Source organism: Grampus griseus (genome assembly GCF_964374135.1).
Source record: "Grampus griseus genome assembly, chromosome: 8".
Lineage (NCBI taxonomy): Eukaryota > Metazoa > Chordata > Mammalia > Artiodactyla > Delphinidae > Grampus > Grampus griseus.
The window spans coordinates 49,287,540-49,308,789 of record NC_139002.1 but is presented as its reverse complement, the minus strand read 5'-3'; the positions used below and the strand labels follow the sequence as shown (position 1 = coordinate 49,308,789).

The following is a 21,250-nucleotide window of genomic DNA, read 5'->3' as shown; positions in this document are numbered from 1 at the left end:
AAGAAAGTGCATTTTGGTAGCATACATGATGCAGTACGCGCTGGAGATGTAAAGCAGCTTTCAAAAATAGTAGAACGTGGTACCAGCATTAATGAAGTTGACGTTCTCCATAAACTTACCCCTTTACATTGGGCAGCACATTCTGGCAGTTTGGAGGTAAGAAACTATATAAGTTATTAAACTGAGGTAAGTTTAGCGCTGTTGACAGTTCTGTAAATTTAGCAAACAGGACTGAGGCCTTATGCTAGGCACTGAAAATATTTTTCTTTTCTTTTTTTAAAAAAATTTATTTTATTGAAGTATAGTTGATTTACAATGTTGTGTTAATTTCTGCTGTACAGCAGAGTGATTCGGTTATACATTTATATACAAATATTTTTCTTTTCAGTTCAGTCTAACATTTGGGTGTTCTGGTTACCTTAGTAATAAGTTATCCTAAAACTTGGTGGTATAAAATAACTATTTGTTTATGCTCAGGAGTGAACCAAGAATTTGGATTTCAGGGACAGCTTGTCTCTACTCCATGATGTTTGGGGCTCCACCTAGAAGATTTAAAAGCCAGGGCTGGAATCTTCTGAAGGCTTGTTCATGCAGACATCTGGTAGTAGATGCTGGTTGTAGACTGCGCCCCTTGATCCCTCTCCACGGGGGTCTTTTTGTGAGGTCCCCACATGTGGGTTAGTCTGTGCTTCCTCACAGGGTGGCAGCTGGGTTCCTAAGGCAAGCATACAGGGTAACTTGCAGAGGATAACGTAATGCATACCTGGCTGTATGAAATCCTAATATTTTTGCTGTAGTTGCTTCAGATTTTTGGAAAAGAAATGGAGTATCACAGATACATTTGAAGTCCCTGAGCACCCCTCCCAGGTGTCATTTCTCTCCTTCCAACTCCAGAGATAACTATTACCCTGAATTTGGTGTTTATTATTACCATATATGTTTTATGCTGTTATTACATATGATTATATCACTGTTTTAAAGAACATGTTTTATATAAATGTCATCATATTATTTGTATCATTCTGCAGCTTGCTTTTTTTGTTCAACAATGTGTTTTTGAATTTTAACGACGTGGTTACATATATATACTCTAGTTCATTCCTTTCAGCCATGTTGTAATAGTCTATTCTTAGATGAATATCAGAATTTATCGATTTTTTTGATTGATGGATATTTCATTGGTTTCAATTTTTCACTAGTACAAGCAGTGTTTAGTGAATATTGTTATGCACAACTTCTTTTTTTATTAATTTATTTTATTGAAATATAGTTGATTTACAGTGTTGTCTTAATTTCCGCTGTATGGCAAAGTGATTCAGTTATACGTATGTATATATATTATTTTTTATATTCTTTTCCATTATAGTGTATCACAGGATATTGAATATAGTTCCCTGTGCTGTACAGTAGGACCTTGTTGTTTATCCATTCTGTATATAATAGTTTGCATCTGCTAATCCCAAACTCCCAATCCACCCTCTCCCACCCCCCTCCCCCTTGGCAACCACAAGTCTGTTCTCTATGTCTGTGAGTCTGTTTGTGTTTCATAGATAAGTTCATTTGTATGCACAACTTCTTATCCTTGGGCTGTGTGCAAAGCCAACTGGAATTTTTCTCACAATTCATGGTTGTGTGTGGGGAGCTTATTTTAGCTATTACATTTCTCCAGTCTGTAGGCTGCAGTAGGTCTATTCACTATGCAACTCTCTTTTTTCCCTGCCACACAAACAGAGTCTGCTTTCCATGAATATGGCTCCTCTGTGTGATTTCTTTGTTTGGGCTTTTCTGCTTTTTGGAACCAAATCTGGTCCAAAGAATCTCTCTGCACCAGTTTGTGTGCCCCACTTGAACTGTAGGGGTTTTTGCTTTGGCCTTTTAGTGGCTTCCTCTCACCTGGGAGAAATGTGCCTTGACGGGTCTTTCTGTGCTTGCAGCCCTGCATGGGGATTTTCTCTGGTGTTTGCTCCCACATTCCTGTTTGATCTATATTTTGGCAGCTTTCCCATCTGTTTTGTGGTTTCAGATATCTCCTAGCTTCATCAAAGATGGGGTTTTCTTGCTCTTTTTTAAATTTTTAAAATGATTTTGAAGAGAGGAGGAAATACTGATTTTACTCTGCCATATTTGAAATAAGATAGGACTTGTTGCTATACCATTTATTTCATCTCTTTCCTGGGATCTTTTCAGCTTCTCTGATTAACCTACCCTGCCTTCTCTAAAATTAGTGGTTTTCTTTATGCTTTTGCCAATGGGTGTCTCTCTTCAACTTTACACTCTCTCTCCAGGCCATTTTTAGACTTCCTTGGCTTAATCACTTCTACATAATAATTCATTGATTCGCTTTCTCTCCAGAATTTGAATTCTGGTTTCTGCATCCGGCGCTTATCAACAGCTCATACATATCTGACTGGCATCTTAAATTTAGTTGGTCTAAAACTAAACTGTTATTCTTTTCCCTCCCTTTCTTAGTTTTCCAGGCTAATGTCCTTTGCATCATATTGAGTTGTGTCAGGATTTTACAGAAGCAAAACACAGTATCAGCATTTGTCTAGGTCAAGTGCTTCATGATGCACATTGATGTAGTGAGAACTGATCCCTAAGTCAGTTGATTCTGTTCCATCTTTGTCTCTCAAATTTGTCCTTTACACCTTCATAGCCACTGCCTTAGAGCTACTTGATTTCCTTCTTTCCTCTCTTGTCTACTTCTAGTTCATAACGGGCATACAAAATTATTGCTCTAAAACAAAAATCTGCTATTACTTAAAACCTTCCTTAAGTCCCTGTAGTGACTCTCTATACCCTGTAGGATGAAGTTTAAGCTATTTAATATGGTAGACTTACCTCTCCAACCTCATCTCCCATCAGACTTGTTTCATGTTGCAGTACTGGTGACTACTCTCATTTCCCAAACTAGTCCACTGTTTCATATTATCATAGACTGTGTACATGCCGTTTCATCTGGCTGGTCTCACCTCTTCCCAGTGGTTAGCTTGTTGAAATCCAGGTCAGGTAGCACCCACTTGGCAGGGCCTTCTGTGTTTCCCCCCTCAGTATCCTCCAACTAGCAACTTTTCCCTCAATTTTATACACATTTAAAAAATTGTATTTATCACATTGAATTGCATTCTCTGTTAGATATTTTTTAATATTCTTTTATTAAAAAAATAGTTATTTATTTGTTTTTTATTTATTTGTCTGTGCCGGGTCTTAGTTGCAGCATGCGGGATATAGTTCCCTGACCAGGGATTGAACCCGGGCCCCCTGAATTGGGAGCACGGAGTCTTAACCACAGGACCACCAGGGCAGTCCCTCTCTGTTAGATTTTGAGCTCTTTGGGGCCTCCCTGGTGGCGCAGTGGTTGAGAGTCCGCCTGCCGATGCAGGGGACACGGGTTTGTGCCCCGGTCCGGGAGGATCCCACATGCTGCGGAGCGGCTCGTCCCGTGAGCCATGGCCGCTGAGTCTGCGCGTCCGGAGCCTGTGCTCCGCAACAGGAGAGGCCACAACAGTGAGAGGCCCGCGTACCGCAAAAAAACAAAAATAAAAACAATAGATTTTGAGCTCTTTGAAGGTACCATTTGGATTTTATTTATCTTTTTTCCCACAGCATCTAGCATAGTGTCTGGCATATTAGAGTCACATTGCGGGTTCCCAATAAATGTTTGTTGTATTGATGAATTTGTTGAATTAAATTTATATTTTTACTGTATAGCATAGTGCATAGCAGCTGTTCAAGAAATGTTTGTTAAATTTTAACAAAAATAAATCTAAATCAAAAGGTTTTGGCGACTTTCTACTTTCCCATTTGAGGATCATCTCCTAATTCTCTACTTGAGTACTGCATTAATACCTTTACATTTTGTTATCCTTTCTGAAATTTCTTAAGACTCATGGTACTATGTTGGTAGTATAAAATGATCACTAAATTAACAGCTGGTGAAAATTGTGCTTTGTTAGACTTCATTTTTTTTCTCCTGTCAGATGAAATCAGCTTTTGAGCCCCTGTAGTAAACTTTTATTTCAGATATACTTTGCACCTTCAGAATTTTCTTTTTTTTTTAAATTCTGTCTCTTTATTTTCTATTTGATGAATCATTGTCATCATATTTTTGTTTGATTCATTAAACATAAATTTTTAAAAATTAATTAATTTATTTGGCTGCATTGGGTCTTCATTGCTGCATGCGGGCTTTCTCTAGTTGCAGCGAGCGGGAGCTACTCTTTGTTGCAGTGCGCAGGCTTTTCATTGTGGTGGCTTCTCTTGTTGCGGAGCCCAGGCTCTAGGTGTGCGGGCTTCAGTAGTTGTGGCACGTGGGCTCAGTAGTTGTGGTGCACAGGCTTAGTTGCTCCACAGCATGTGGGATCTTCCTGGACCAGGGCTCCAACCGGTGCCCCCTGCATTGGCAGGGGGGTTTTTAACCACTGTGCTAACAGGAAAGTCCCAACATAAATTCTTTAAAAAATAATTTCTTTTAGTTCTCTAAAGCTATATGTAATAGCTGCTTTGAAGTCTTTCTGAGCTGAGCATCTGGGCCCTCTCAGAGATGGTTTCCTTTTTTTTCTTTTTTGTCCACACCTCATGGCATGTGGGATCTTTGTTCCCTGACCAGGGATGGGACCTGTGCCCACTGCATTGGAAGTGTGGAGTCTTAACCACTGGACCGCCAGGGAAGTACCTCAGAGATGGTTTCTATCGATTCCTTTTTATTCCTGTGTATGTGTTATACATTCTTGTTTTCTTTGTATGTCTCATAATTTTTTAGTTTGGACATTTTGAAAACTGGACATTTTATTTTTTGCAGTGCTTAGTATTTATTAGGTGCCTTGAGTTTTGGTATGTATTGACAAAGTATATTGTCTATTCCTCACAATAACTTTGATATTAGAATTCTTTTTTAAAAAATTTTATTGAAGTATAGTTGATCTACAATGTTGTGTTAATTTCTGCTGTACAGCAAAGTGACTCAGTTATACATATATATATATCCTTTTTATTTAATATTTATTTATTTATTCTAGGCTGCGTTGGGTCTTTGTTGCTGCGCACGGGCTTTCTCTGGTTGTGGCGAGTGGGGGCTATTCTTCGTTGCGGTGCGTGGGCTTCTCATTGCGGTGGCTTCTCTTGTTGCGGAGCATGGGCTCTAGGCATGGGGGCTTCAGTAGCTGTGGCACAGGGGCTTAGTTGCTCCACGGCATGTGGGATCTTCCCAGACCAGGGATCGAACCCTTGCCCCCTGCAGTGGGAGCGTGGCGTCCTAACCACTGGACTGCCAGGAAATTCCCCTCTTGTTTTTATTTTTAAGCCTGGCTTCATAGGGGTCACCCCTGGGTCAGCATAGCTTAGTGATCAGCCAGTGATTAATCAGAGGTTGTGCCTAAATACCTTGAGCCAGTAAGGAGTCCATCTTTTGCTGATAGATCTGTGTGTGGTTTGGGGAATGTTTCCAAAGTCCAAGCAGTTTACAAGTCAGCCTGGCTTTTTTTTTTTTTTTTTCCCCCTGTGTTTTCAAGGCCTTATGTCTAGCCAAGAATGTCTAGCCAACTTGGGACCTCTTCAGTCTTTCCTGAGTATGAGTGACTTTGTACATGTACACAGCTTTTTATATCACAAGGGATAAGTGGAATCTTAGCAAGGCCCACTTTGGCTGTCTCATTTCTTGTATTTTTCTGTCAATTTTCTAGGTGGTTTTTAGTTTTGTTGTTTGCCCCAACAAGTATCATGACTTCAGGCTAGCTCTGATGTTGGCTTTCCTAAATTGTTGCCACTGAGGATTAGAATTGTTTTTGAAAATGTGCCTGGGCATGGACTTTTCAGTCCCTCCAGCAGGGCAGTGGAGCTGTCCACCTGGGTAGAACTTATGCATCATGACGCTACGGGTAAGGATCCTTGTAGTCCCAGGCTACTCTGCCACGGGCTCTCTCTGTTCTAACTGAGAATCAGTAGATTTTTCTTGAATAAATGCTTCTCATTTTGTTGTATGCCTTCCAGAGTCTTTAAATGGTTTTTTTTTGGCCACACCACGTAGCATGTGTGATCTTAGTTCCCCAACCAGGGATCAAACCCGTGCCCCCTGCAGTGGAAGGTTGGAGACCTAACCACTGGACTACCAAGGAATTCCCTAAATGGTTGTTTTTGACAACTTTGTCTAGCTTTGTCATTGCTTCTTGGGGGAGGATTTACCAACCTCCTCACTTAGTCATTTCTGAAGACCTGCTGATTGGTCAGTTGATTTTTGACAAAGATGCAGAGGCAATCTAATGGAGAACAGAGAGTATTTTTATTAAATGGTGCTGGCACAGTTGGACAGTCATACATAAGAAAATGAGCCTCAACTCATACTTGGTACCATATGTAAAAATGTACTGAAAGCAGATGATAAACAAATGTAAAACTTAACCTTCTAAAACTTCTAGAAGAAAACATTGGAGAGAATCTTTGCAAATCATAAATATGACTAAGAACTTGTAGCCAGAATATATGAGACTCTTACAATTCAGTAGTAAGAAAACAACCCAATTAAAAATGGGCAAATGACTTCATTAGACACTTTCTCAAAGAGGACATGTGGATGATAATGAGCACATGAAAAAAGTGTTCAACATCATTAGCCATTAGGGAAATGCAAATTAAAACCACAATTAGGTGTCACTACACACCGGTTAGTATGGCAAAACAAAAACAAAAACATAACCCAGAGAAATGATAATACCAAGTATTGACAAGGATATGGAGCGACTAGAACTCTCATACACTGCTGGTAGAAATGTAAAATGGTACAGTCACTTTGGAAAACAGTTTGGCAGTTTCTTATAAAGTTAAACAACATATACTTACCTGTGTCCCAGAAATCTCACTTCTGCATATTTACCCCGGAGAGATAAATAACTTGTACACGAATGTTTACAGTGGTTTTATTCTCCAGTACCTGTACAGTGTTAGCATATAGTTGGTTCTCCATAAATATTTGTTGAGTAAATGAATGACTTACTGTGATTATTAGTGAGGTTCAACTCTACCCCTCCCCATATTTTATTGGCCATTAATCTCCATGACAGGCAAATGATACCTAAATGATTAGCCTTTTCAAAAAATGATATCACAATGATTGATGTGACAGTGTATCCCAATGATACAATCAATTCTTTTATAAAGAAAGAAACTTCTTTAAGGTAGAATCTACAAACTTGAATATATAAAGAGAGTAACACTATATGCGTCACAGACCTCTAGTACTGAATTATATTGAGACTTAAGTTAATTAAAAAAAATCTTAAATGAAGATGTGTTTTACTCCCTCACTTTGTTTAATATGCCACTTATTTTCTTAGAAAGTATCATCAGAATTACAGTGTCTTCTCTGATACAGAAGTTTCTGGACCCATTTAAAGATCTATGGCAGAGATTGTAAATTGGCAGCTGTTGAGTGAATTTGACCACAGATGTGTTTTGTTTGGCTTGCAGAGTATTGGTCAAACGTAAGATATGGACCAGCATTTCACTCACTGCAAAAACTGGCTAGAATTGAGTAGTATTTCACCTTATGGACAGGGAATGTGGTCTCCAGTTTGCCATAGCTCCTACCACTCCATATTGTTTACCCAACAGTAAGGCCAAATGTGGGTTACCATATCATTGTGCTTGTGCTTTTGTTTTTCTTATACCTGGCCCCCTCATTCACTTATGATGCTTCTCAGGCTGTAGTATTTCATGATGATAGACTAACTTTAAAGATATAAAAATGTTAAAAATATCTGCTAACATGGTTAACATGGGTATTTTCTTAACGTAGTGTCTTCATTGGCTCCTCTGGCATGGAGCTGATCTCTCACGAGCAACCATGAGAGGTTGGACAGCAGCTCACATAGCTGCCATCAGGGGACAGGATGCTTGCATGCAGGTAATAATAACTTTGGTTACTTTTTTTAAAAATTCAATAAGTTTAATTACTTTAGCATAGTTCTGTTGGGCTATTGCCTTTATTCTAATAATTTGATCCCATAGACTTAGTAGTTCTGTGTTCTAAACAAAAACTTACTGGATTCCAGGACTCATATTTTGGTACCAACTGTCACTCAGACAGATTGTATAAGATCGGAAATTATATTATCTCTAAAGCAGTTGGCTATCTGTTTGGGTTGTTTTAAGGGATGTCATAGTCATGCCCAGATTATCTTCTTTATAGCTTGCCATGCCTAAAATTCCTCATTTAATGTATTTCCTGGCCAGAGTTATACATTAATATGTGGCAGGATCTAGTTTATTAGAGTAAATAGACTTAATCAATGTTGTGAAATGGACTGGAGCTTCGAGGAATACAAAATCATATAAGCAAACAGTCCCTGCCTATAAGAAGCCTGAGATTCTATTGGGAATGACAGTAGCTTTACTCAGTGAGTTACAAAACAGTACAAATCACAGTCTCTGAGTAAGGTTCTCATGAAAAGTATAGATGAGAAAAACTGTAGAACTTAAGAGAAGATAAGGGAATCATAAATGGAGGAAATGAAACTTCAGCTAATCCTAAAAGAATAGGTCGATTTTAAAAAGATAAGTAGTGAAGAAGCATTGTAGGTAGGGACGGTGTCAGGAGCAAATAAAAATAATGATTTTAATTTATTGAGCACTTTTTATGTGTCAATCACCATCTCCCATGCATCACTTCATTTAATACAATAATCTTATGAGTTTCCCTTCATGTAGATTAGGAAACAGATTCAGAGAGTTAAGTTTGTTGCTTAAGTTAGTGACAAAGCCAGGGTTTGAACCCAGACTTTGTCCCATTAACCTTTATGCCGTAATTCTATGTGAAATCTTTGAATTGGAAAAATGAAGTGTGTTCAAGGAATATACCATTATATGAGTTTGACTGAGTGTAGATGATTTGTTCTGAACTAAGTTTAGATAAAGCCAGACTTGTAAAATGTCTTAGGAATAGAATAAAGATTCATTTGTATAGGAAAGAGAATTTTATATGTATACTATACACATGTATATGTGTGTATATATATGTATATACACACACATACATACATACACACACACATGCACATAGACATTAACAGGGGAATGTAGTAATGAAAACAATATTTCAAAAAATTATTCTAGCAAGATGTATCCAGGATTATGTAGGATGAAGAGGGTGTTTGGAAGCAAAATAATCAGAGACTTTTGATATTATCACTAACCATAGAGGGTGAGATTAGTTGGTGGCAGTGGGAAACAAAGAAAATTATTTAAAACATCTTGCATAGCAGGCATTGGCAAAGTAGTGAGACTGTAAGGTTTTGAGTCAGAACGACAGATAATTATGGCACTATAGATAGGGACATCTGAAAGGCAGGGGAGGTTCGGGAGGAAGGATGTTGAGTTCAACTTTGGCCCATGTTGAGTTTAAGGTGCCTATAGGTCATTCGGGTGCCGAAGGACAGGGCAGTTGAAAAGGACACTGGTGACAAAGATTTCAGGAGTAATAAAGCTTAGAGAAGAGTACAGAGTACTGAGGATTGAATGGTGAAAAATGTTACTAGTAGGGATGGGAGGAAGCAGCGAAATGAGTAAGGAGTTCAGAGGAGAAAGAGAGATAGAGAGTCAGGACCCATTAGCGCTGTGCAAATGAAGGAAGAAGTTGAAGTCAGGCAGAGTATCACTTACAGAATAAAACTAAGGGGAATAGCACTTAAGGAAATGCCATTGAACTAGCGAACTCTCTATAGGGAGAGGTTGGCTATATTTCTATGCAGTGATAGGGACAGCACCCAATTTGCAGGTGGATTTGAAGTCGAGGCATTGAGGTATTTGAAAAGTAGGCAGTGAAAGAAAGGAGCAAATACAATAGTAACTTAAGGGGATATCAGGGTCAAATGAAGCTTTACTTGTTGCTTTCCTTCCTCTAAGCATTAGTTTAACCCACTCCCTCTCCCTTGATTGTCCTTCTGTTCCCCAAAGTGATCTCTTCATTCTTAGAGCTTTTGTGATGCTTTGGGGTACTATACTTTGTAGTTGTTACTTACCAAGGACTGCTTTGTATAGTTGATTGTCTTTGTCTCTACATGTGTCCTAATTCCCTAAGTTGATATATCTTCATATTCTTTGTAGTGACATAGTAAGCACTCAGTATATGGTTTGTGATGATTATTGACTAGTTTGTTAATGGGAGTCAGGCAAAATCATGGATACTGTTCTTCCTAAAACTCTTGGGAGGAATTATGACTAAGTAAACTTTTGCTGAGATGCTGGTAAATATAGCCTGGTTAAAAGAAAAAAAGTCTGAGGGAGATAAAACTGAAAAATATTTGCTAATAATTTTTTAAACCAATTACTCTGTATATTATATAAAGGGGTGTGTTGTGTATATGATATAACCCATATACAGAAATTGGGCCAATTGTAAATTCAGATGGAATCTCCTCAGATGCCGTTAGAATTTTGATTTGGAGCTTAGAACTGGTTACTTTAGTAATGAAATCCTTTTATTGTATTCAAAACCCAGTTAATAAAAGATTCTGCTTTTGAAATAGAGGAAGTTTAAATTTCAATTTTATTAGCTTAGCATTAAATTATTTAGCTTAGTGGTTGTTAATCTGTGCTCATGAAAAGTTTGTTTTATAAATTGTATGTACATGCTCAAATCAGAATGTGAAATTGGGTATACATGTCTCCTAGGCAATGTTAAAAAGGATCTCAAGCATTTTCTTAGGACTAGCTAAGAATTTCTCACACTTTGTGTGTAGCACACATGTAAGAATTTACATAATAGCTTAGCTATAGGTTAACAAATTCCTTGCCTTTAAATAATCTGCATCTGCATTTATGATTTAACATCTATCTTCATATAAACTCATTCTTATGTCTCTACTTTCAGACTCTTATAATTAATGGAGCTAATCTGGCAGCTCAAGATGATCGTGGATGCACTCCTTTACACCTTGCGACAACACACGGACATTCTTTCACTTTACAAATAATGCTCCGAAGTGGAGTGGTGAGGGATTCCTGTTAATAAGTGAGAATGTATAATGATATGGACTATAGTCCATACAGTCCATATCATATGGACTAACATTTGTTAGTCTGGTTATCTCTTCCTGACTTTGTAAATCCCTTATGTGACTTTGAGGAAGTAATTTGATCTCTCTCTTTAGCTTTTCTATCTTTAAACATGGGAGCAATAATTTAGATAAATCATCAACAACAACAAAAAAAACAGCTTAATGGTACAAAATATTTCAGAGGCTATGAATTCTTCATGTTAGTTCAGAGTTTAACAGGGAAGATTCTGAAGCTTCCAGACACATCTTAACCAGGGATTGTAAATCTTTCTGACTTGCTGTGTGTTTACCTGTTTCTTTGGTAACTCTTATTTCATACACTAATTTAGAAAGTGATTTATATCTCCAGAAATTTCATTTATTGTGATATTTATTTTTAATATTACCCAGTGGCTGTAAAAAGTAACTTCTTATAAGAGTTAAATATTTTTTCATTAACTCTTTGGTTATGCTCCCAAGGATAATATTTGATCATTTGAATCCATCTCTTTCATTTTATTGGTCAGGAACTTGTGACCAGTAAAATGACTAGTTAAGTTCCTTTTTAAAAAGAACCGATTTTTATGTGGCTAGTTATGTTCTTTTTTAAAAGACTTTATAATTTCATTTGTATATTATTAGCTCATATGTTCAAATCAGTGGTTGCAGTAAATATTTCTATGATATTTAGTGTTTGCCTTATAGTTTTAAGGACAGCCTCCAATTCTCATTTGCAGAATTAAGCTGCTAGACTTAGTGTTTCCCCTACAAAACGTAAAAGAACTGAGTCCTTGTGAATGTTACCTCTAGGATCCCAGCGTGACTGATAAGAGAGAGTGGAAACCTGTGCATTATGCAGCTTTTCATGGGCGGCTTGGCTGTCTGCAACTTCTCATTAAATGGGGATGTAGCATAGAAGATGTGGACTACAATGGAAACCTTCCAGGTATTCGCAAAAGCAAATATTTTGTTTTTCTATTAATGTAAACTTTAACAATGTTTGATCATGTTTAAGAAATTTGAACTGTCATCATTCTGATATTTCCTAACAAAACTAAGGTAGTAAATATGTTGACATGAACATTTTTTATCTTATATTATGTCTATGTTATGTACCCATCATGTGACTGATTTTTTTTTCTGGAACCATATTAGCAAAAGAGAAATATCCAAAATTAAACTTGGATTTACTCTTCCCACCAGCTGTTTCCCTCATCTACTCTCTAGTGTTATTGTTTTTTAACTTCATATGTCTCTTCCCCACAGATTACTTAAAAAAGTAATAGTACAGATAGTGGACACTAGTATATTTGAGTTAATTTGCTAATTGCAGTTGTCTAGCCTGCGGTCAACTAGCCAGCTGAGACCTATACTCTTAAGTACCCTGTCTTCTTCTAAGAGGTGCTGTAGAAGTTCAGAAGAGAGTTAGACCACAGTGAGATTGGTTACTGAAACAATACTTGAACTATGTCTTAAAGGAATCTTAGGTAGCAAACAAATGAAGGGGAAGTCCAGGCAAAATAATCACTTTGATTATTAAAAACTCCCTAGATCCCAGTGGATCTCTGATTACTTAGCTTGGCATGCTGGGCCTTCATAATTTGGCTCTGACTTTCCTCCCTGCCCTCATCTTCCATCCCTTGACACTGCTATCTTGGATCATTTTGCTTCTTTCTGAAGGACATCCTTTAGTGTTCATTTAGTGAAGGTTTGTTGGTATGACCCTCTCGATTTTTGTGTATCTGGAAGTAACTCTTTTACTCTCAGTCTTTTTAAAAAAAATTTTATTTTTGACATATACATACAGAAAAACGCCCAATTCAGATGCACAGCTCACTAAATTTTCACAAGTGAACACTTCTCTGTGACCATCAGCTAAATCAAGAAACGGGGTAGTCTCCTTTGTGTCCTCTTTCTAGTTACTGCCAACTTCCAAAGTTAATCACTACCTTGACTTCCAACATAAAAACTAGTATTGTTTTTTTTCTGAACTCCATGGAATAAAATAATACACTGGTGTCCGTTTGTGTGTGGCTTCTTTTGACTTTCCAAAGTGGTTGTTATCAATTTATACACCCACAGGCAGTGTTTAAGGCTTTCAGTTACTCCACTTTCTCATCAGCACTTGACACTATCAGTTTTTTTAGTTTTCGTCATTCTTTTGAGTGTATAGTAATATCTCATTGTGGTTGTAATTTGAATTTTCTCTGATGACTAGAGATGTAGAACATCATTTCATATGATTAATGGCTGTTTAGTTATTTTCTTCTGTGAAATACCAGTTTGAAGCTTCTGCACTTTTTTTTTTTTTTTAACTATACGTGGGCCTGTCACTGTTGTGGCCTCTTCTGCTGTGGAGCACAGGCTCCGGACGCGCAGGCTCAGCGGCCATGGCTCATGGGCCCAGCCGCTCCGCGGCATGTGGGATCTTCCCTGACCAGGGCACGAACCCATGTCCCCTGCGTCGGCAGGCGGACTCTCAACCACTGCGCCACCAGGGAAGCCCTGCATTTTTTTTTTTTTTTTATTGAGTTGTTCCTCTTTTTTTCTAATTGAGTTGTAGGGGTTCTTTATATATTCTAACCACAAGCTCTTTGTCACTTACATGTGTTACAAATATCTTTTCCTTTTAAGTATCCTTTCCATTCTATTGTCTTGCCTTTTCATTCTTTTAAGATATCTTTTGATGAACAGAAGTTTTCATTTTACTGTAGTCCAGTTTAATAAGCTCTTCCTTTATGGTTAGTACTTTCTGAATCCTGTGAAAAAAAAAGTAAGGAAAGACTTTTTTTAACAGGATTCAGAAAGTCTTCATTTCATGAAGACACTCTTTTATATTATCTTCTAGGAATTTTATTATTTTATTTTCACATTTCCACCTGGAATTGACTTTTCTTCAATACAAGGTAGGGGGGAATTTCATTTTTATTTAGTTCTTTATTGAATTTGCCTGATCACTTTGTTAGTCTCTTGTTGCCCGCTCATTGAAAAAAAAATCAACTTTTATTTCCTTAAACATGTATAATTATTTTATAACCATGTGTAGTATATTTTTTAATAGTATAAGGTAGAGGTTAAGAATGTGGCCTCAGGACTAGACTGCTTATATTCAGACCTCTCTGTTAAAAACTATTAATTCAAAATTTATTAAGCATCTGTGTGTCAGTCCCTAGGTGCTGGGGATATCACTGCAAATAAAACAGACAAAAGTCTCTGCCTTTGTGTGTGGTGAGGTGGGAGACAGACAATAATAAAAATGAATTAACAGAATATATATTGTATTAAATAGGGATATGTGTTTAGATTAAATAGCAAAGGGGAGTAGAGTGTTACAGGGGATGAAGTTTGAAATAGGGTAGTCAGGGAAGCCTTCACTGAAGAGGTGACATTTGGGTGAAGACTTGGAGTTGAGGGAGCAAGTCTTGATATCCTGGGGGACGAACATTTTAGGAAGATGTAACAGCAATGTGTAAAGTTCCTGAGGCAGGGTCATGCCTTGCGTATTTGAGTAACAGCAAGTCAGTGTGGTTGGAACAGAAGTGAGGGTGTAATAGATGATGAGGTCAGAGAGGTAACAAGAGCCATTGAAGCATTTTGAGCGTGGGAGTGACATGATCTATGTTTAAAACCATCATTTTGGCTATTGTGTTTATAATACTAGATTGTAGTGAGGGTGTGGGCGTGAGTGGTTAGGAGCTTGATGCAATAATTCAGGTTACTGTTTGGTTGGACTAGATAATGAGAAGTAATTGGGGTCTGTGTATCTTTTACAGATAGAGCCAGTAAGATTTGCTGATTGATTAGATGTGGGGAGTGACAGAAATGGGAGTCAAGGATGGCTCCAGGGTTTTTGGCTTGACCTTCATGGAAAGGAGAGCATTTCCATTAACTGAGATGGAGAAAGCTGTGTAAGGAATATGTATGCAAAAAGGGTAAGGAGTTCAGTTTTTGACCTGTTAAGTTTGAAATGCCTATGATACATTTCATGTATATGATGAGTAAGCAGTTAGAGGAGTCTGAACTTTCAGAGGGAGTTTTTTAGTGGAAGGTTCAGCTGAGAAAGTGTACACTGTCATGTGCTAACTACTTGTGGACATTGTTACTTAATTGATTCTCCTGAGTTTTACTGGTGACTTGGGCACTGCCCTACTTCTCCAGAGCCAAGATTTGTATACAAATTGGAGTCTTTCCCAAATAGTCACTTCTCAAGAGGTGTAAAGGCTCTCTTGTTCTTTGTGATCATTGCCTCTAAGCTTGTAATACCCCAGAACCATTCCTGTTTTTTGCAGCTTTTGGGTTATGGCTGTCCCTCAATCTGATTCATTATATTGATATTTTCTTTCAGGGATTCCTTAACATTTCTTGTCTGTTCGTGGTGTTCTTGTCTGTTTTTCTTGTCCTTTATGGCTTTAAAAAATATCTTTCTATTATTTTCAAGAATTTAAGAGAAGAAATGGTGAGATAGTGTGTGTGCTTAGTCTGCAGTTTTGATCTAGTCTTCTTGTTTATAATAAAAATAATGTTTATGAAAAAGTGACAAAATACATAGTGATAAAAATAACATCACCCCTATTTGCATAGTGACTATTTTGGTTTATTTCTTCCACTTTTTTCCAAAATATTAAGATAAATTTATCTATCTAGCACCTATATTACATAGAAGGCATTTTTTTCATATAATTATAAGCTGCGCAGTTGGGATTTCACTTTCCAAGAGAATTGTCTGAGACCTGCTCTTTGGTGACCCTCACTTGGCCTCTCTACATTCACAGTAAGTGTAGCTATTCAACCATTTAATCTACTGCTGTGGCTTGACTAGAAGGCTGACTGAGTAAGGACATGTAAGCTGGAAAAATGGTCTGTTATCCTTGCATCCAGAGTACATCTCTGTTATATAGGATAGGGATAGTTGTCTCCCTAGGAGGTTTAGAGTTAATGTGTTGTTTCTTTTTTCAAGATATTTTATTGTCAATTTAAAATTAAATTATTATTATTTTTTCTCTCACCTATAGTTCACTTAGCAGCCATGGAAGGCCACCTTCACTGTTTTAAATTCCTACTCAGTAGAATGAGCAGTGCCTCCCAAGCTTTGAAAGCCTTCAATGATAATGGAGAAAATGTATTGGACCTAGCCCAGAGGTTCTTTAAGCAGAACATTTTACAGTTTATCCAGGGGGCTGAGTATGAAGGAAATGATCCAAAAGATCAAGAAAGTAAGTAATAAACCTGAAGTGTTTTAGCATTTAATAAGTAGAATAAATGGAGGAGGAAAAGAAAGGAGTTATAAGACATGTTATATTAAAATATGTTATGTATCATTGTCCACACATTCATCCAGATTCTCTTCTTTATATGAAATATTTTAAGCAGAAATATAGAGAGATTAATGTAATATAATGAACACTTCTTTTTTTTTAACATCTTTATTGGAGTATAATTGCTTTACAATGGTGTGTTAGTTTCTGCATTATAACAAATTGAATCAGCTATACATATACATATATCCCCATATCCCCTCCCTTTTGCGTCTCCCTCCCACCCTCCCTATCCCACCCCTGTAGGTGGACACAAAGCAGCGAGCTGATCTCCCTGTGCTATGCGGCTGATTCCCACTAGCTATCTGTTTTACATTTGGTAGTGTATATATGTCCATGCCACTCTCTTACTTCATCCCAACTTACCCTTACCCCTCCCCGTGTCCTCAAGGCTGTTCTCTATGTCTGTGTCTTTATTCCTGTCCTGCCCCTAGATTCTTCAGAACCATTTTTTTTTTAGGTTACATATATATGTGTTAGCATACGCTATTTGTTTTTCTCTTTCTGACTTACTTCACTCTGTATGACAGTCTCTAGGTCCATCCACCTCACTACAAATAACTCAATTTCATTTCTTTTTATGGCTGAGTAATATTCCATTGTATATATGTGCCACATCTTCTTTATCCATTCATCTGTCGACGGGCACTTAGGTTGCTTCCATGTCCTGGCTATTGTAAATAGTGCTGCAATGAACATTGTGGTACATGACACATTTTGAATTACGGTTTTCTCAGGGTATATGCCCAGTAGTGGGATTGCTGGGTCGTATGGTAGTTCTATTTTTAGTTTTATAAGGAACCTCCATACTGTTCTCCATAGTGGCTGTATCAATTTACATTCCCACCAGCAGTGCAAGAGGGTTCCCTTTTCTCCACACCCTCTCCAGCATTTATTGTTTGTAGATTTTTTGATGATGGCCATTCTGACTGGTGTGAGGTGATACCTCATTGTAGTTTTGATTTGCATTTCTCTAATGATTAGTGATGTTGAGCATCCTTTCATGTGTTCGTTGGCAATCTGTATATCTTCTTTGGAGAAATGTCTATTTAGGTCTTCTGCCCATTTTTGGATTGGGTTGTTTGGTTTTTTGATATTGAGCTGCATGAGCTGCTTATAAATTTTGGAGATTAATCCTTTGTCAGTTGCTTTGTTTGCAAATATTTTCTCCCATTCTGAGGGTTGTCTTTCGTCTTGTTTATGGTCTCCTTTGCTGTGCAAAAGCTTTTAAGTTTCATTAGGTCCCATTTGTTTAGTTTTGTTTTTATTTCCATTTCTCTAGGAGGTGAGTCAAAAAGGATCTTGCTGTGATTTACGTCATAGAGTATTCTGCCTATGTTTTCCTCTAAGAGTTGTATAGTATCTGGCCTTATATTTAGGTCTTTAATCCATTTTGAGTTTATTTTTGTGTATGGTGTTAGGGAGTGTTCTAATATCATTCTTTTGCATGTAGCTGTCGAGTTTTCCCAGCACTACTTATTGAAGAGGCTGTCTTTTCTCCATTGTATATTCTTGCCGCCTTTATCAAAGATAAGGTGCCCATATGTGCGTGGGTTTATCTCTGGGCTTTCTATCCTGTTCCACTGATACCTAGTTTTCTTTTTGTGCCAGTACCATGCTGTCTTGATTACTGTAACTTTGTAGTATAGTCTGAAGTCCGGGAGCCTGATTCCTTCAGCTCCATTTTTCTTTCTCAAGATTGCTTTGGCTCTTTGGGGTCTTTTGTGTTTCCATACAAATTGTGAGATTTTTTGTTCTAGTTCTGTGAAAAATGCCATTGGTAGTTTGATAGGGATTGCATTGAATCTGTAGATTGCTTTGGGTAGTATAGTCATTTGACAATGTTGATTCTTCCAATCCAAGAACATGGTATATCTCTCCATCTGTTTGTGCCATCTTTAATTTCTTTCATCATTGCCTTATAGTTTTCTGCATACAGGTCTTTTACCTCATTAGGTAGGTTTATTCCTAGGTATTTCATTCTTTTTGTTGTGGTAAATGGGAGTGTTTCCTTAGTTTCTCTTTAAGATTTTTTGTCATTACTGTATAGGAATGCAAGAGATTTCTGTGGTTTAATTTTGTATCCTGCTACTTTACCAAATTCATTGATTAGCTCTAGTAGTTTTCTGGTAGCATCTTTAGGATTCTCTACGTATAGTATCATGTCATCTGCAAACAGTGACAGTTTTACTTCCTTTCCAATTTGGATTCCTTTTATTTCTTTTTCTTCTCTGATTGCTGTGGCTAAAACTTCCAAAACTATGTTGAATAATAGTGGTGTGAGTGGGCAACCTTTTCTTGTTCCTGATCTTAGTGGAAATGTTTTCAGTTTTTCACCATTGAGGATGATGTTGGCTGTGGGTTTGTCATATATGACCTTTATTATGTTGAGGTAAGTTCTGTCTGTGCCTACTTTCTGGAGGGTTTTTATCATAAATGGGTGTTGAATTTTGTTGAAAGCTTTCTCTGCATCTACTGAGATGATCATATGGTTTATATCCTTCAGTTTGTTAATATGGTTTATCACATTGATTGATTTGCATATATTGAAGAATCCTGGCATTCCTGGGTTAAACCCCACTTGATCATGGTGTATGATCCTTTTAATGTGTTGTTGGATTCTGTTGGCTAGTATTTTGTTGAGGATTTTTCCATCTATGTTCATCAGTGATATTGGCCTGTAGTTTTCTTTCTTTGTGACATCTTTGTCTGGTTTTGGTATGAGAGTGATGGTGGTCTCGTAGAATGAGTTTGGGAGTGTACCTCCCTGTGGTATATTTTGGAAGAGTTTGAGAAGGATAGGTGTTAGCTCTTCTCTAAATGTTTGATAGAATTCGCCTGTGAAGCCATCTGGTCCTGGGCTTTTGTTTGTTGGGAGATTTTTTTTTTTTTTTTGGAGGTACGCAGGCCTCTCACTGTTGTGGCCTCTCCCATTGCGGAGCACAGGCTCCAGACGTGCAGGCTCAGCAGCCATGGCTCACGGGCCCAGCCACTCCGCGGCATGTGGGATCTTCCTGGACTGGGGCACGAACCCATGTCCCCTGCATCGGCAGGCGGACTCTCAACCACTGCGCCACCAGGGAAGCCCTGTTGGAAGATTTTTTATCATAGTTTCGATTTTAGTGCTTATGATTGGTCTGTTTGTTTTCTGTTTCTTCCTGGTTCAGTGTCAGAGGGTTGTGCTTTTCTTAGAATTTGTCCATTTCTTCCAGGTTGTCGATTTTACTGGCTTATAGTTGCTTGTAGTAATCTCTTATGGTCCTTTGTATTTCTGCAGTGTCAGTTGTTATTTCTCCTTTTTCATTTCTAAGTATATTGATTTGAGTCTTCTCCCTATTTTTCTTTATGAGTCTGGCTAATGGTTTATCTATTTTGTTTATCTTCTCTAAGAACCAGCTTTTAATTTTATTGATCTTTGCTATTGTTTCCTTCATTTCTTTTTCATTTATTTCTGATCTGATCTTTATGATTTCTTTCCTTCTGCTAACTGTGAGGTTTTTTTGTTCTTCTTTCTCTAATTGCTTTAGGTGTAAGGTTAGGTTGTTTATTTGAGATTTTTCTTGTTTCTTGAGGTAGGATTGTATTGCATAAACTTCCCTCTTAGAACTGCTTTTGCTACACCCCATAGGTTTTGGGTCATCATGTTTTCATTGTCATTTGTTTCTAAGTGTTTTTTGATTTCTTCTTTGATTTCTTCAGTGATCTCTTCGTTTTTAAGTAGTGTATTGTTTAGCCTCCATGTGTTTGTATTTTTTACAATATTTTTCCTGTAATTGATATCTAGTCTCATAGCATTGTGGTTGGAAAAGATACTTGTTACAATTTCTGTTTACTTATATTTACCAAGGCTTGATTTGTGACCCAAGATATGACTTATCCTGGAGAATGTGCCATGAGCACTTGAGAAGAAAGTGTATTCTGTTATTTTTGGATGGAATGTCCTATAAATATCAATTAAGTCCATCTTGTTTAATGTATCATTTAAAGCTTGTGTTTCCTTATTTATTTTCATTTTGGTTGATCTGTCCATTGGTGAAAGTGGGGTGTTAAAGTCCCCTATTATGATTGTGTTACTGTCATTTTCCCCTTTTATGGCTGGTAGCATTTCCCTTATGTATTGAGGTGCCCCTATGTTGGGTGCATAAATATTTACAGTTGTTATACCTTCTTGGATTGATTCCTTGATCATTATGAAGTGTCCTTCTTTGTCTCTTGTAGTAGTCTTTATCTTAAAGTCTATTTTGTCTGATATGAGAGTTGCTACTCCAGCTTTCTTTTGATTTCCATTTGCATGGAATATCTTTTTACATCCCCTCACTTTCAGTCTGTATGTGTCCCTAGGTCTGAAGTGGGTCTCTTGTAGACACCATATATATGGGTCTTGTTTTGTATCCATTCAGCCAGTCTATGTCTTTTGGTTGGAACATTTAATCCATTTACATTTATGGTAGTTATTGATATGTATGTTCCTGTTACCATTTTCTTAATTGTTTTGGGTTTGTTATTGTAAGTCTTTTCCTTCTTTTGTGTTTCCTGCCTAGAGAAGTTTCTTTAGCATTTGTTGTAAAGCTGGTTTGGTGGTACTGAATTCTTAGATTTTGCTTGTCTGTAAAGGTTTTAATTTCTCCGTTGAATCTGAATGAGATCCTTGCTGCGTATTTTTCCCTTTCATCACTTCAAGTATGTCCTGCCACTCCCTTCTGGCTTGCAGAGTGGCTGCTGAAAGATCAGCTGTTAACCTTCTGGGGATTCCCTTGTATGTTATTTGTTGCTTTTGCCTTGCTGCTTTTAATATTTTTTCTTTGTATTTAATTTCTGATAGTTTGATTAATATGTGTCTTGAGCATATGTGTCTTGGCACGTTTCTCCTTGGATTTATCCTGTATGGGACTCTGCGCTTCCTGGACT

The 21,250-nt window shown here is 37.4% G+C and overlaps 1 protein-coding gene across 1 annotated transcript in view; it reads left to right on the top strand.

Moving 5' to 3' along the window:
- Positions 1-21,250, top strand: part of ANKRD42 (ankyrin repeat domain 42) — an 80,079-nt gene continuing 58,829 nt past the window's right edge. The window contains exons 1-6 of the mRNA XM_082659773.1: positions 1-156; positions 478-658; positions 7,790-7,897; positions 10,862-10,981; positions 11,838-11,973; positions 16,040-16,240. Coding sequence (XP_082515899.1) covers positions 92-156; positions 478-658; positions 7,790-7,897; positions 10,862-10,981; positions 11,838-11,973; positions 16,040-16,240 — 811 coding nt within the window. The 5' untranslated portion in view covers positions 1-91. The remainder of the gene's footprint in view (positions 157-477; positions 659-7,789; positions 7,898-10,861; positions 10,982-11,837; positions 11,974-16,039; positions 16,241-21,250) is intronic.